The sequence below is a fragment of the Acinonyx jubatus genome, chromosome A1 (genome assembly GCF_027475565.1).
Source record: "Acinonyx jubatus isolate Ajub_Pintada_27869175 chromosome A1, VMU_Ajub_asm_v1.0, whole genome shotgun sequence".
NCBI lineage: Eukaryota > Metazoa > Chordata > Mammalia > Carnivora > Felidae > Acinonyx > Acinonyx jubatus.
This window is the reverse complement of record NC_069380.1, coordinates 80,526,860-80,541,019: the sequence shown is the minus strand read 5'-3', so window position 1 is coordinate 80,541,019 and position 14,160 is coordinate 80,526,860. Positions and strand designations below refer to the sequence as shown.

Sequence of the window (14,160 nt, the reverse complement as noted above, 5' to 3'; positions counted from 1 at the left end):
CGCATGTTCAGGAAATGTTCGTGCTTACAGGGAGGTGGGGGGCACACAGGAGAGTTATAGAAAATACAGCATGTGCTGTGACGGGATCAGGGACAGAGGCTTAGGTGACCATGTCGGACTGCCCCGCCTGTGTGCTGGTTCAAGGGAAGCATCAAGGAGGACGATGACCCACAGGGTTTTGAAGGATCAGTAGCAGCTCACCCAGTAGGCTAGTTGGAAAGGACATTCTGGGCAGAAGGGACAGCATGACACAGGTGTGCCCCTGAAAGCACCAGAGCAGATGCCCGCCCCATCAGGACGTACCACGCCAGCATCACAACTTGCCGGCTTCCCTGCAGGTTGACTATCCTGCTCATGTTTAATTCACAGGCTTGTTTTCAGCACGGCAGCCACAGCGGTCTTCCTGTAAGAGCACAGGGCCCCAGGCCAGCCCCGCCGGCTCACCCGAGACACTGGCCATCACTGCTGGCACGGGGGATGCCGAACGAGCCAGGCCTGCCAGCCTGGGCCCTGTTCCAGGAAGCACTGAACATGTGGGACCCGTGATGAGGAGGGTAACCTCCTCCCAGGTTCCCGTTTCAGTAGCAACTTCTTCAGAGAAGACAGGCCAGGCCTGCCGTCTGGACCAGGTTCCCTGCCAAGCACCCTGGTCTCGCTCATCCTGGCCCGATCGGGAAGCACTCCTTGCGTCTCCCCACGGAGAGCACGGGCCAGAGAAGGGGGGAGTACTCGGCCTCGCTCCCCCTGCTGTCCCGGGCCCCAGCGCTGTGACTTGCCACAGGAACGTCGTGTAGAAAATGCATAAGGGCCCTGGAAGGGAGCATGTGCGGCATGGGGAACGTTTCACCCAGGTCGTACCAGATAATCCCTCCCCAGAGGAGGGAGAAGACAACGTAGAACAGCAGTGACCCCCAGATGACAAAGTGGTTTATCCAAGTCCAGTAGTGCGTATCTAGTGCCAGCTGGAAGAAAGAAAGAGGTCGTCAGTCAGGCTGGTACCTGGGCCGGAAGGAGCCGTGACAGCTGGGACCGCGAGCTGGAAAATAACGAGGAAAACACACAAACTGCCACCAACTTCATTTTAGCCAAAACGCCCACATAAAACCGCTTAGGATAAAGAGAACCTTAGGCTTTGAGAGAGAAAGAAGGTAACCACGGCCCACATCCCGGGGAGGCTGCCCCTGCGTGTTTCTCAAACGGGGAGGCCCCAGCGGCACAGTCACCATGGTGGTTGTCACTACTAGGGAGCTCGCTGGTGGGCTTTGTGCCACGTGAAGACTCGGGCAGATGGTGGGAGGACACACAGAATGGTACCGCGTACAGAATCTGGCTTGACCAGGCGCGCCTGGGGGCTCTGTCGGTTAGGTGTCCGACTCTTGATTTCAGCTCAGGTCATGATCTTACGGTTTGTGGGATTCAGCCCCATGATAGGCTCTGTGCTGACAGCGCGGAGCCTGCTTGGGATTCTCTCTCCCTCTCGTCTCTCTCTGCCCCTCCCCCACTCATGAGCGCACACATGCACTCGTTCCCTCTCTGTCCAAATAAACTAAAAAAAAAAAAAGAAAAAAGAATCTGGCTTGACTTTAAAAAGACTGAGTTTTCTACAACACATTGTTTTACAATCTTTTTAAAAAGTGTTTATTTATTTTTGATACACAGTGCAAGTTGGGGAGGAGCAGAGAGACAGAGAGAGAAAGAGAGAGAATCCCAAACAGGTTCCACACTGCCAGCGCAGAGCCCAACGCGGGCCTCGATCCCACAAACTGTGAGATTGTGACCTGAGCTGAAGTTGGTCACAACTGACTGAGCTGCCCAGGCACCTCCAACACATTAATTTGTTTTAAAGTAGATTTTAATTATATCGGGGAGGGGGAGAGCTGCTTGTCATTGGAAAGAATTCTGATCTGACTCCTTTTGGAAAGAAAAGGCTCATTCCCTCATTTACCTCCGGTGTAATTCTGGAAGCTCGTGTATTGGGTGGCCCTGTGTGCTGTTGTGCACTTGACTTATTTAAATGACCGACGATCACCCCTGGGCGGCCCAGGAGCTTGCCTGAGCTGCGTGCATGGGGCTCCCACCCTGGCCACAGGTTACGACAGGTGGGGTGGCATATTCTAGCAGGGTCCACTGTAGCTGGAGAAGGCTCACCTTTAGTGTGACCGTAAATACCATCACAGTGAACACCAGTGTCCCGAAGGTCCAGTTTCCAAATATCTGTGGGGAAAACAGTCCAAACGGTGTCTAGTCAGTACACACGATTCCCTTTTCACACTCAAAACCAGAGTGTTAGATGACACATCTCACCGCTCTTGCGTGCCAACACTCCAGACCCCAAAGCTACAGGGACTTTGTTACTCCAAGGGCGAGAAAGTGGCAGTACACGGCACCCCGGGCACCCCAACCCTGGGGCCAGGCCAGCGGTTTGGGGCTCAGAGCCCTTCCTGCATGGGCCCCCCGCCATCGGCCCCTCGCTGCTCCACGAACGCTAAGAGTGAGAAGACACCAGAGCTGGGAGGGGGGTTGTGCACAGCGCTTCTGTCCCGGGTTCATGGGGAAGACATGCTCCCCGGCTGCCAGCTCTGGCCTCACGCATGCTCAGGAAGAACTCAGGAGACCTGCCTGTTCTCTCTCAAAATCGACTCAAACACCTGCCTGCTTTGGAAGAAAAACCACCACAAGAACGGCTTGCGGGTGAGGTAACCACGTCACATACAGTGACACTGTACAGACGGGGTTGCCCCTGGAAAGTCACAGGGAAGGGACAAGTGCAGGCAGACAGGACAGAGCTGCACAGAGGTCCCTGGCAGCCAGCGTGGCGGGCCCAGCTTCCCGCCCCCACGACACGCAACTGAGCCACCTGTGGCGAAGCACAGGGTCAGATCACGGAAATGACACATTTCTCAGCTACAGACAGACACAGAAAACGAACTGCGACTGCCAAGCCTCCTCTTAGGGAAAAGTCAGCCCAGGGCAGGTTTCCTTGTGCAGGACTGATGCTCTCACTGCCCGAGAACTGACCCCCTCCTGGGCCCTGTGAACTGTGCATCTCAGAAAACGCTCCCAGCCCGTCTTTCGGAGGAAACAGCTTTGTTTCACGAAGAATTAAAATGCTAGACGACAAACGGCCTTCTGTCCCGGTTCGTCTTCAGCCAAAGACACGGCCCCCACGCGATTCAGTGGGGTGAACACGCGGGCTGGCCTCGCGCTACGTTTAGTGAGGTGGGAAGCTACTGGCAGGACCTGAGGACAAGCAGAGCGTCAGGACTCTGTGCAGGAAACAGGCCGCCCACAGAGCCCACCGGTCCCTCACCGGGATGCAAGCAGAACTGACGCAGGGCTCCTGCCTGGAGGCCATCGTGCCCCAGAGGACACCTGCACTGTCCCTAGACTGTGTCGGCTGCCGCAGGGGGTGGGGGTGGGGTGCAGGGCTACCAGTGTCCGGCGGGTCCGGACAGGGGTCTGCTAACTGCACGGGGCTCCCCGGCCCCAAAAGGCAGTAGCGCCCAGACGAGAAACTCTGATCGGAGCGTGGCCTCGTCAATGCTTAACTTCTGGGGGGGCAGCAAACGTTTTAAACTCTGAGACGGGTCACAGCGTGGCAGCTGTCTACGTGCCCGGTCGGCAGGGTGTTTGGTTTTCACTAGAAGCTAACGGAAGGGGTGGCCTGTGGCGGGGCTGGGGCAGCCAGGGCCCGGAGCTGTGCGTGGGCCCACCCGCGGGACCTGGCAGGAAGGCCGCCTCTGCTTCCTGACACTGGGCCCCACGCCTGCAGCCCTGCTTGGCAGGAAACACGGCAATCTCTGTGTAAAGCGTTGGCCAACAGCCAGACGTGCGAGTGTGAGCGTGCACCACAGGGGGACGGGGTCCCACTGCCTCCTCAGAGTCGGTAGATCCCTACGTCTGCTAACGACGGCAGACCGGGGCTATGAGTCACGGCCCCCCGTGCCTCGTGCGCTAACATGCGTGGGCCTCAGCTGTAATTTTTACAGGCAAACGATAGCAAAACACAACATGTTGACTCCTGAACAGGAGTTTGGCTGAGGGCCCTGGCAATGAGGACACACCTGCTCTACCTTCACTGTGTCCTCAGCAGGCAGCTTGGGACTCACTGGTACAGTCATGGTGACAGCTCGGTGAACACCCTCCTCACTACAGATGGGAGTCCGCGGGCTAACTGCTAATAGTGCATTTATTGCTGAAGTTCTCTGTCCTCATTCTTAGGGACCGTGGGGGCCGGAGGTGGGAAGGCCCAGGACAGGAGTCCTCAACACGAAAGGGTGCCCAGGGCGTTTGTCTCCTGAGTGCCTGATCTGTCCCCCACCCCCCGACAGGGACTTCCTAGTCCTGTTTGGATGACACTCAACGCCCAGGGGGGCACCTCTAAGCCTCCTGCGGCCCCAGACCCTCACGCGCCCTCTGTCCTCTGAGGAGCATCTTGGAGGAAAGCGTTCTGCTCAGAAAAGCCCTCAAACCAGGACCAACTTAATTTTCATGTGTAAAAATACCCACAACAAACATAACTGTTTTCTCAAGATCACGGTCATGAAAACACCGTCCACATGCCCCCACACACGGACTCCCTGCCTCTAGCCCGTGTGCAATGTTCACTGACTTGTGTTACAAAGCACTCCAGCCGCGAGGCTCATCTGAGAACAGTCTGCTTGCTGCTCGACAGGAATAAGTTAATTAGGGTTCAGTGTTCTCGTTGGTGGTACCAGAAGGAGAAATGATTTCGGTTCACGTATCAGTGTAGAAAATGCTCCGCAAGTGAATTTTTTTTAAAAAAGTTATTGATGACTGTTTCCTCAATACTACACGTGATTTATAAATGCTCCCACAGAATGATATACATCTTAAAAAAGGGTCCTCACCTACCAACAGCCAACGGAAAGGGGCTTCTGAGAGGTAACACCATGAGATGCATTCCAACCATGGAGGGTGTGTGGCCAGAGATGCGCATTACCATCACCAAACCTCTGCTGCCCAAGGACCAAGGGCGTCATCAGTCACCAGAGATGGCCCCTCGATGCACGTGGGTTGTTCAGGTTTATGTGAATTACCATAGAACCAGGCTATCTATGATACCATCTTCAGTCTTGTGGGTGATCTAACCCTCTTACCTCCAAAGCAAACAAGAATTTAAGAAAACCGTCTCAAACCAGGAAAGCTCCATCTGGAGATAAAGAGGCACAAGGGGGTCCAGAACTGGAACAGCAGACGCTTAACCTCGGCCTTGTGCTTGTGTGGAGTGGCCTTGACCATTCCAGCCTCCCGGGGACCCTGTCCTCCTAGTGACGCAGGATGGAGATGTGTACCCTGGGCCCCTTGCAGAGGGGCCCCACTCATGACCGAGGACGCCGTGATCATACCATCGCGCTCCCACAGCTCTGGTCTTGGCTCCCCACCATCTACACAGAGCTACTGAACGGCAAAAGTTCACCTCTCAAATGTGTAACTGCGGACAAACACCTCATGTTACAGACCTTGTCTGGCACCATTGGCCCTGTGCACTGGTTCATAGTTTCCCCAGGCTTCTGAGCGGCTTTTCATAGGACGAGACTTCCATTACGTGGTTGGACCTTTGTCTCAACGGGCCAGCAAGCGTGGCCGAGGGCGGGCCCGGGAAGCTCTGAGCCAGTGAGAGGCAAGGCACCTGCTGGGCTGATCCGGGATGGAGTGGTGGGGACAACCACGCTTTCTGTTTTCGTCTCTCTTTCTGTCCTTGTTTCAAGTCGAACGAGCAGCACTGTGCGCTAACGGATGGCTGAGCAGAGGTGTGCCCTGGTAGTGGGGGATGTAAAGGCACTGTGGGAAAGCCCCGGCCTGGGAGTCAGCTTCCAGGCTCCGGGGGGTTTAAGGCCCCTGAGGACACAGGAACCACGCAACTGACCACGGCGGCATGAGCAGCCGCCACAGAACTGACCACAGTGGCACAAGCAGCTACCATGGAACTGACCCACGGAAATGACCATGGCGGCACAAGCAGCTGCCACAGAACTGACCACGGTAGCATGAGCAGCTGCCACGGAAATGACCCACAGAACAGACCCATGGAGGCATGAGCAGCCGCCACGGAACTGACCACAGCAGCACGAGCAACTGCCAAAGAATTGACCCACGGCTGCATGAGCAGCTGCTGTAGCGAGGTTTGGTTGGAAGCACATCAGGGCTCAGGGATTTGAGCATGAGGAGGGGACACTGCCCAGGCCTCACCAGGGACCTGCAGCTCAAGGCCATGCCCATTAACCAGCAGGTACCAGGCTGCACACGTCTTTTTGTGTGTGTCCATCGCCCACTGAAATCGCTCCGACTGTGCTGCCTAGGAGGCACCTATCACTCTAAGCCCCATCGAGACGAAGGCAGCTGGGCATGGCACGAACAAAGTAATGCCTGAGTCTTGCGCAAACACCCTGGTTTGAGTGCTCGCGTGTGTGTGTTCCTGTGTCTGATCTCTAGCCCCCTCCATGTTAATGCCAAGCAAACACAGTGGCACTGGGTGAGGGGCCTTTTCGCGGGACCCACAGGCCGCCTCGGTCCTGGCATCTCTGAGTTCTTCCTAAGATATGTGCGACACACTTCCTTAGGGCCCAGCCTGCGAGGAAGTGTTGTAGAGATGCCAGGGAATGAGGACAGCTCCGTAACTACGCTGTGGCCCAGTGATGTCCAACAGTTATTCGCGTCAACTGAGGCAACAAATTCTAGAAAAGCATAAGGTTTCAGAAGAGCGAAATCAGACATTTAAAAATCTTTCAAAGTTGATTTAGTAAAAACTTGACCTGAGCTACGATGAGAGGTAAGGAGAAGGAAAAAACAGATCAGTCACCAGGGAGAGGACAAGTGGGCACAGTGGGCGGGGAGGGTGCACTCCTGAAGGAACGAACCAGAAAGAAAGTGGGGAGGAGGCCCAGGTTCTCAGCTGAGGAGGGTCTGCCCCAGACACCACCACTGGGGCCAGTGCGGCCACCAGACCCGGGAGGTGCTATGGTGGGGATGGCCCTGAGGTGCGTCCACGCGCCCCGGTGCGCCCCCCCGTGCGTCCCTGAGGCCCGGGTCTGCCACACTTACAGCAATGTCCCCACTGCGCCTCCCGGGCCTGGGACGGTGCCTCACACTTACGCGAAGTTCGGACATATAAAATCAACTTAAAGAGTGTCACTGAGTCGGCCGGCAGCCGTGACACAGACCCCCCCACCCCACCGACCCGGGAGGAAACAACACGTACAAAGGACCAAATGCAGACACACCGGCCTGACGCGGCTCCAGCCCCGAACTGGAAGCCAGCAGCAGCTAACACCATTTCTACCGACAAAGCACACAGAAGAAGTCACATTTCAAAATATTTCGAGAAATATTTTATTTTTAGCGCACTCCAAAACATACAGACAAACCCACAGTTTCTTACCATGTGTGTGTTGGTGGTCATTATCTGAGAGTGGGGAGGGAAGCGAGTGGCAGAAAGAAAAAAAGCAAAGATACCAATAAAACAACCCCCAGAGATGATGCGAACACCCAGAGCCGAGCGGCCACTAGAAAACGCTAACTCCTCACCGCGAGGGGAACAGGTCCTTAGGTGCGCGTGTGGGAAAACACACTACACTGTGCCAACTACAGAATTAATCCCCAAAGGAAATAAGAGGTGCCGGCACGACCGGATTAGCGCTGGATTCGCAGCTAATGGGACGTGCAGATTACACTGGGTCTGATCTCGGAGGGGGCTTCCCGCAGGGGCAGCGCTCCGCAGAGCCCAGCATGGCCTGACGTGCCACGACCCTGGAGCGACTTGGTGGAGAGGTGCCCGAATGCCAGGAGCCCCACCGGCTATGCTGACCCGTGCCCGCCCGAGTCCCCAGCAGCCAGCAAGATGCGGCTCTGCACTCACCTGCCCGTTGCTGGTCACCGTTGTGTTTTCAAACATGAAGTAAGCACCAAAGAAAAACACCAGGGCATCAAACACTCCCAGGAACGTCCAATAAATGAACACGCGCCAGCGAAGGAGTGCATTCTTGGCGATATCTCTGTGTGAGCAAACAGAGGAGAACGCGTTTCAGGAGAACCAGGCTCACATAATGACCGGGCCACCCCCAGGCTCTGTAGGGACCATCTGTCCAGAAGGCCCCCCTGTGTCACCGGACTGTCTGCCAACAATGTTGCAGTACAGCTCCAAAAAAGAAGAAAAACATCTTTTCCTTATTATTAAAAAATAGTTTTTAAGCAAAAAAGAGCACTGTGAGATCAAATCTGTTAACTTTTCTTTTTATCTCGCTGAAGGGAACATACCTGGATTTTTAAAAAATTTTTTCTAATGTTTGCTTATCTTTGAGAGAGACACAGAGTATGAGCAGGGGAGGGGCAGAGAGAGAGGGAAACACAGAATCCGAAGCAGGCTCAAGGCTCTGAGCTTTCAGCACAGAGCCCGACGTGGGGCTCGAACTCACTGACTGTGAGATCATGACCTGAGCCGAAGTCAGATGCTCAACCGACTGAGCCACCCAGGTGCCCCCAGTTTTTAGTTTCTTTTTTTTTTTTTAGAATTTTTAAAAATGTTTTTATTTATTTTTGAGACAGAGAGAGACAGAGCATCAGCAGGGGAGGGGCAGAGAAAGAGGGAGACACAGAATCCGAAGCAGGCTCTAGGCTCCGAGCTGTCAGCACAGAGCCCGACGCGGGGCTCGAACCCATGAACTGTAAGATTATGACATGAGCCAAAGTCAGACAGTTAACTAACTGAGCCACCTAGATGCCCCAGAACATACATGGCTTTTTAAAGGATAATTTAGGCTATAAACGCACTGGGGTCACGAGGGGAAAGAAGTCATCCCGGCTCCTTCCGGAACTGCTGAGAAACAGGTGAGGTACAAACTGACTTACTATGCACGTTTCAAACGCACCATGAACCCTCTACCTAAATCGTCCACTTCAGGTACGTCGCTTTCTCCTGCCAGGGCTCCCGGTGCAGCGAGTGTAGCTGCTGAGGCTGGCGCTGCTGGTGGCTAAGTGCTGTGTGGCACCTGTCCCAGGGGCTTGTACCTGTACAGGGAAGGGTCCCTCCTGAGCGTGTCTATGCTGACATGCTGCTCCATCAGGCTGTACAGGAGAATCGGGAGGGACGTAAAGCTGATGTTGTACAGGGTCAGGTAGGCAGTGTCATACAACGTCTGCAGGAAGGACAAAGTCACACTGAGAACAGCGCCCTGGGCCTCTCGACAAACTTTTCTGATGGTTTTTCAATTTGCAAACACCCAGAGACACGAGCATTCTAGAATGCACACAGAGCCATGCTTCCGCAGCTACAGACAGCCGGATGCCTGTCAACCCTTCCTGATGTCAACTGTCGTGTTAAAACCACGGCTGACCCAGGCCTGACTGGGACCCACCCCACTCAGCCACCGCAGGGTGTTGCTTAAAAGTTGGCAATTTTGGTGGCCATCTTCAAGCTTCAATCTTCCCCATCCCAGCCCCTCTGCTGGAAACAAGTAAGTGATGGAAAGGGGGTAGCCGAGGGGCCGCTGCTCTCCTTGGCCAGGCGAGACGGCCTCCAGCCGGCACACCCGAGTGTGCAGATGTCGATGGTGGGGCACCCGGGAGAGGGTCTCAGATGCTGACTGTGTCCTCTCAGGGCAGAAAGTTAGGGCTTTTGTGGACGGTGAGCATGGGTGGGGCACATGGCTGGCAGGCTGGCATAGCCACTGGGCCACCACGGCTCCTGAACCCGCCACAGGGTGCTGCACTGCTGACCAGCTCCCCCTGAGGCCTGCCCACCCCTGCGGCCTGCTCACCCCCCGCGGCCTGCTCCCCCTGTAGCCCATTCCTCCCCTGCGGCCTGCTCCCCTGCTACAGTCTGCTCACCCCTGCAGCCACCCCCATGGGGAGGGAGGTACGGCCCATCTGACCTCAGGCAGTTGGACTCACCTGTTGTGAAAACCCACAGAAGAACTGGTATAAAAACTGAGGGAAAATGAAGCAGACGTTCTGAAAGGGAAGCCACATCCCGGTTAGTTCAGTGGCAGCCATGAGAGGCTCTCCCTCCTAAGCCGTCCACGTACTGAACCTTCCCTGCAGGCAGTGACCCAGGGCGCCCTGTACTCTCACGAGAGGGGTGAGGGCTTCTGAAGCCTACTCTTATTTTCAGGGCACAAAGCATACATTCTGGTCCCTCTGTTAACAGAAACGTGAATGGAAACTGGTTGCAGAGGCAGGAGAAAGCAACGTGGGCGTGAGTATGACCAGGGCCGAGTCCAAGCACAAGACGGAGGACTCGTGCAAGAACGTCCTCCTTGTGGCCACGTACAAGCGCACGTTATCGGTTCCATGCTCAATCTGTGCGCGCGGGCGAGTGCCCGCTTCCTCCTTAGAAGCAAGGTCAGTGCCTCCCTGTCAGACCGTCCCCGTGGTCCCTGCAGCACCTGACAGCCACACACTGCCCCATGTGGGTGACCCGGCACGGGAGCCCTTCCTACCTTGTAGAAGAAGTATTGCACGAGCTCAGATATCCTGATGTAATATAAATGCCCGTGAACAAGCAGCATCTTCTTCAAGTGCTTAAACTTCGGAATGGCGTAGTCACTGTTCCTTGCGGCCTGGCGGCCTTCCTTCCCAATGACACCTGCCAGAGAAAACGCTGTCTCAGCACCCCGACGGAAAACAGTGTGGAGCGAAACAAGGTGCAAGCGAACACGGGCCAGGAGACACCCTGCACCACACGGTGCCCTGTGCCTGAGCCCTGGTCCCACCTCTGGCTCCTCCTGCCTCACTGGCCAGGCATACAGGGCTGGGGCACACGGGCAGCTCACCTATGCCCACATGGGCCTCCAGGATCATGCTGACGTCATTGGCACCGTCTCCGATGGCTAAAGTGATAGGGTGCTCTTTTGAAAGTTTGATTAATTTAACAATCTGGAAAACAAACAGAGGCAGAATTTATCTTCTCTGTTTTCTGTGTGGGTTATTCACTAACTAGGCAGAAATAATGCAGATGTAAAGTTACATAAGGAGAAGGAAGCGACGATCTGGCTCGAGTGCACGGAGTAGTTCAATCCATTTTCTCCACAGGGGATGAAATCCCTTTCGTGTTGGGCAGAACTAAGTAAAGACAAGGCAGCTGAAGTGGGGTTATGAGGAAGTAACATGGGAAAGGCTGAAGACGGAAACAGGAAGTAAATCCAGTAGTTCCTGGTTCCTGCTACACGTGCGGCTTTAAACATATGGGATGCGATAAACTTGCAGGAAAAACCTAAAGGTTACATCCTGTCGGATGATACAGCCGTTCCAAGCTATCTGGTATCCAGCATCGATTTCTCACAGATAGGCTGCTTCTGATGCTATTTTCAAAGTTGTCGTGTGTGCAAATCCAATCTGGCAATTCGATGCAATTAATAATTTTAAGTGTGTAGGCCATTTTTCTGTAATCTTTCTCTCCGTTTACGTGTCTCAGAGCAGCAGTTCAAGTAGACCAAAAATGATAAGGAGTAACATGTGGAGCCTGTTCGGATTCTGTGTCTCCCTCTCCCTCTGCCCCTCCCCTGCTCAAGCTCTCTCAAAAATAAATGAATGTTAAAAAAATTTTTTTAAATAATAATGTGGGGGAGGGAATACTTTCGGCTAAAATGTGTATTTTTTGTTGTACGATAATACTATAGAGGCACTTGGGTGGCTCAGCTGGTTAAGCATCCGACTTCGGCTCAGGTCACAATCTCGTGATTTATGGGTTTGAACCCCGAGTCGGGCTCTGTGCTGACAGCTCAGAGCCTGGAACCTGCTTCAGATTCTGTGTCTCCCTCTCTCCCTGCCCTCCCCTGCTTGTGTTCTCTCTGTCTCTCCCTCAAAAATAAGTAAACATTAAAAAAAGATACCCCACCCCCCATCACAAATCAGAGCTGGCTGGAACCAGTAGCTCCTGGCGCTGACCCCCACCCCAGCGGCTGTTGGGGCCACACCTGGGCCTTCTGCAGGGGCGCCATGCGACAGCAGAGCACAGCACTGCAGTTCCGGCAGATCTCAAGGAAGAGCTCCCGGTAGTTCCCACAGCTCCCGTCCTCCCTGGGCTTCATGATCAGAGACAGCGCGGCTCCATCAATGATGAGACCGTGGTCCTGCATGTCCGCCGAGAGTCTGTTTAATCACACAAACCAGAGACGTGACTCAGTAGCTAGGTCCATAGATTCTACCAGACTACGTCAGTTTTCCGAATATCTACAGAGGTTATAAACTGATGATCGAAGGATCAAGAAAGTGGTAATCCGGTTTTACCAGCAGCCTCTAGAGTACCAGACATGACACCCTTGAGCACATTTTAAAGTTGGGTTTCAATTAAACATTCTCACGCCCCCTAGGCAGAGCAAACAACGAGTTCTCACTGTGGTTTCACATGCCTGTTCCAGCACTTTTCCACAACAGATGGAGAGTGCACATCTCGTGGCCGGCACAGGTCGGTGTTTATCCCCAAAGCCCCACTACGGCGGCGGGGCCGTGGCCTCACAGCTGACCTCTACGGGCATCCCGTCTGGAGGACAGGGCTTGGGAGGAGCACAGTCAGAATGGGTTCTTTTGCTAGGTTTCCACGTTACGAGAACACCCCCATTCCCCCCAGAGGGGGACCCACAGACCAGGTGGAGGGAAACATCTTTGCTCTGCTTCTGAATCATTTAACATTTGCAGGTGACGAGAGCTTTACTACGTTAATGACAACCTAACAGGACTCGGATGCCCTCTGACCACAGATCATGGGTCTGATACCAGCAAGGACAGCGTGGGTTAAGACATGAATAAAATGCTGAGCATCCTTGGAAAAAACAACTCTCAGGTATATCCTGTTTTCTCTTAGCAAACAAGCATGCATTATTAACATTTCTCTCTTCGCTCTGGCAGATGCCCTGAGGAATCCACAATATAGCCCCCGAGTGGCTTACAGGCAGATGAGAACCATCCCACCCCAGTGGTTTACAATCAGGCCCTTCTGCACCCTTCAGCAGAAGTTTGAAAGTGAACACATACACACTCACAGACACACACACACACACAGACACACCCGTGGACACAGAGAGACACACTCAGCCATGGAAATACACACACAGAGACATACTCTCAGACACATTCACACACACACTCACACACTCATACACACAGGGACACGTACACAGACACACTCAGACATGGAAACACAAAGACATACACACAGACGTGTACTCACAGACACACAAACAGACACACCCATGGACACTGAGAGACACACCCAGACATGGATACACACACACAGACATACAGACACACACACATGGACACACACACAGACACACTCAGACATGGATACACACAGACACACAGATGTGCACTCATGCGTACTCACACACACACACACACACACACACACACACACATACCCCTCTTCTGCAGAAAGACATGTCACAGCTGCTATGAAGAACTAGCCTTGGCCTCATCCCGCTGTTCACAGTGACCACACAAACGTGCGATGATGCCCAGGGACAGACCCATGCGGTCCACAGGGGCACCGAAGCCGGGCCCTGCTAGTGGAGGGGACGGGGCACTGCCTACCCTGAGAAGTTGTCCCTGGTTAAGCTCCCGCTGTGGCGCAGGACGGTCTTGCTCAGCTCAAACAGGACGTCGTGCAGACTCTGCTCCTCTATCTTCTTGGTGGTGAGCTCGAGCAGCTGTGTGTTCCTCCTGAACAGTTTGCAGGCGTAGCAGGTGGCGGCCGCCGTCTCCATCTTGTCCCCAGTGAGGACCCAGACTTTGATCCCCGCCTTCTGCAGAGCCTCGATGGTATCGGCGGCTTTCTCCTGGAGCCTGAGCAAAGATGAGACCCGCAATTGTGCGTGTGACAAAGGCAAATCGAAGCCGAGAGTTTCAGACTTGCGACCCGTGAAGCTATCTTTGTTGGCCCAAAACTAAGAAGCATCAGGCCACTAGCTTGTCATCTTACCAGGAAGGGCCAGATAAGCGGATATCTTTTGCCAGGAGAGCACTTCCTAACTCCCAAGACAAACACCCATGGCGTATCAAGTTAAGCGTCTGTCGTGCACAATTCCCATCAGGTAAGCCGGCACTGTCTAGCTGGGACTTCCCGCTTACAGAGGGCTTAATCAATTACAAGAAGGACCGTAACCACCAACAAAGTCTTGACCAGGAAAAACGGGGTCAGGAAAA

The 14,160-nt window shown here is 54.2% G+C and overlaps 1 protein-coding gene across 4 annotated transcripts in view; it reads right to left on the bottom strand.

The window, feature by feature from the left end:
* The window catches only part of ATP11A (ATPase phospholipid transporting 11A), a 121,883-nt gene that overhangs the window by 10,283 nt on the left and 97,440 nt on the right, over positions 1 to 14,160 (bottom strand). For all 4 annotated transcript variants that reach the window (XM_027065246.2, XM_027065247.2, XM_053218007.1 and 1 more), the window contains exons 19-27: positions 13,549 to 13,800; positions 11,934 to 12,108; positions 10,791 to 10,893; positions 10,458 to 10,603; positions 9,910 to 9,969; positions 9,028 to 9,155; positions 7,880 to 8,015; positions 2,149 to 2,214; positions 859 to 962 (exon numbers count right to left, since the gene is read on the bottom strand). In XM_027065246.2, the coding sequence (XP_026921047.2) occupies positions 859 to 962; positions 2,149 to 2,214; positions 7,880 to 8,015; positions 9,028 to 9,155; positions 9,910 to 9,969; positions 10,458 to 10,603; positions 10,791 to 10,893; positions 11,934 to 12,108; positions 13,549 to 13,800 (1,170 nt within the window). The remainder of the gene's footprint in view (positions 1 to 858; positions 963 to 2,148; positions 2,215 to 7,879; positions 8,016 to 9,027; positions 9,156 to 9,909; positions 9,970 to 10,457; positions 10,604 to 10,790; positions 10,894 to 11,933; positions 12,109 to 13,548; positions 13,801 to 14,160) is intronic.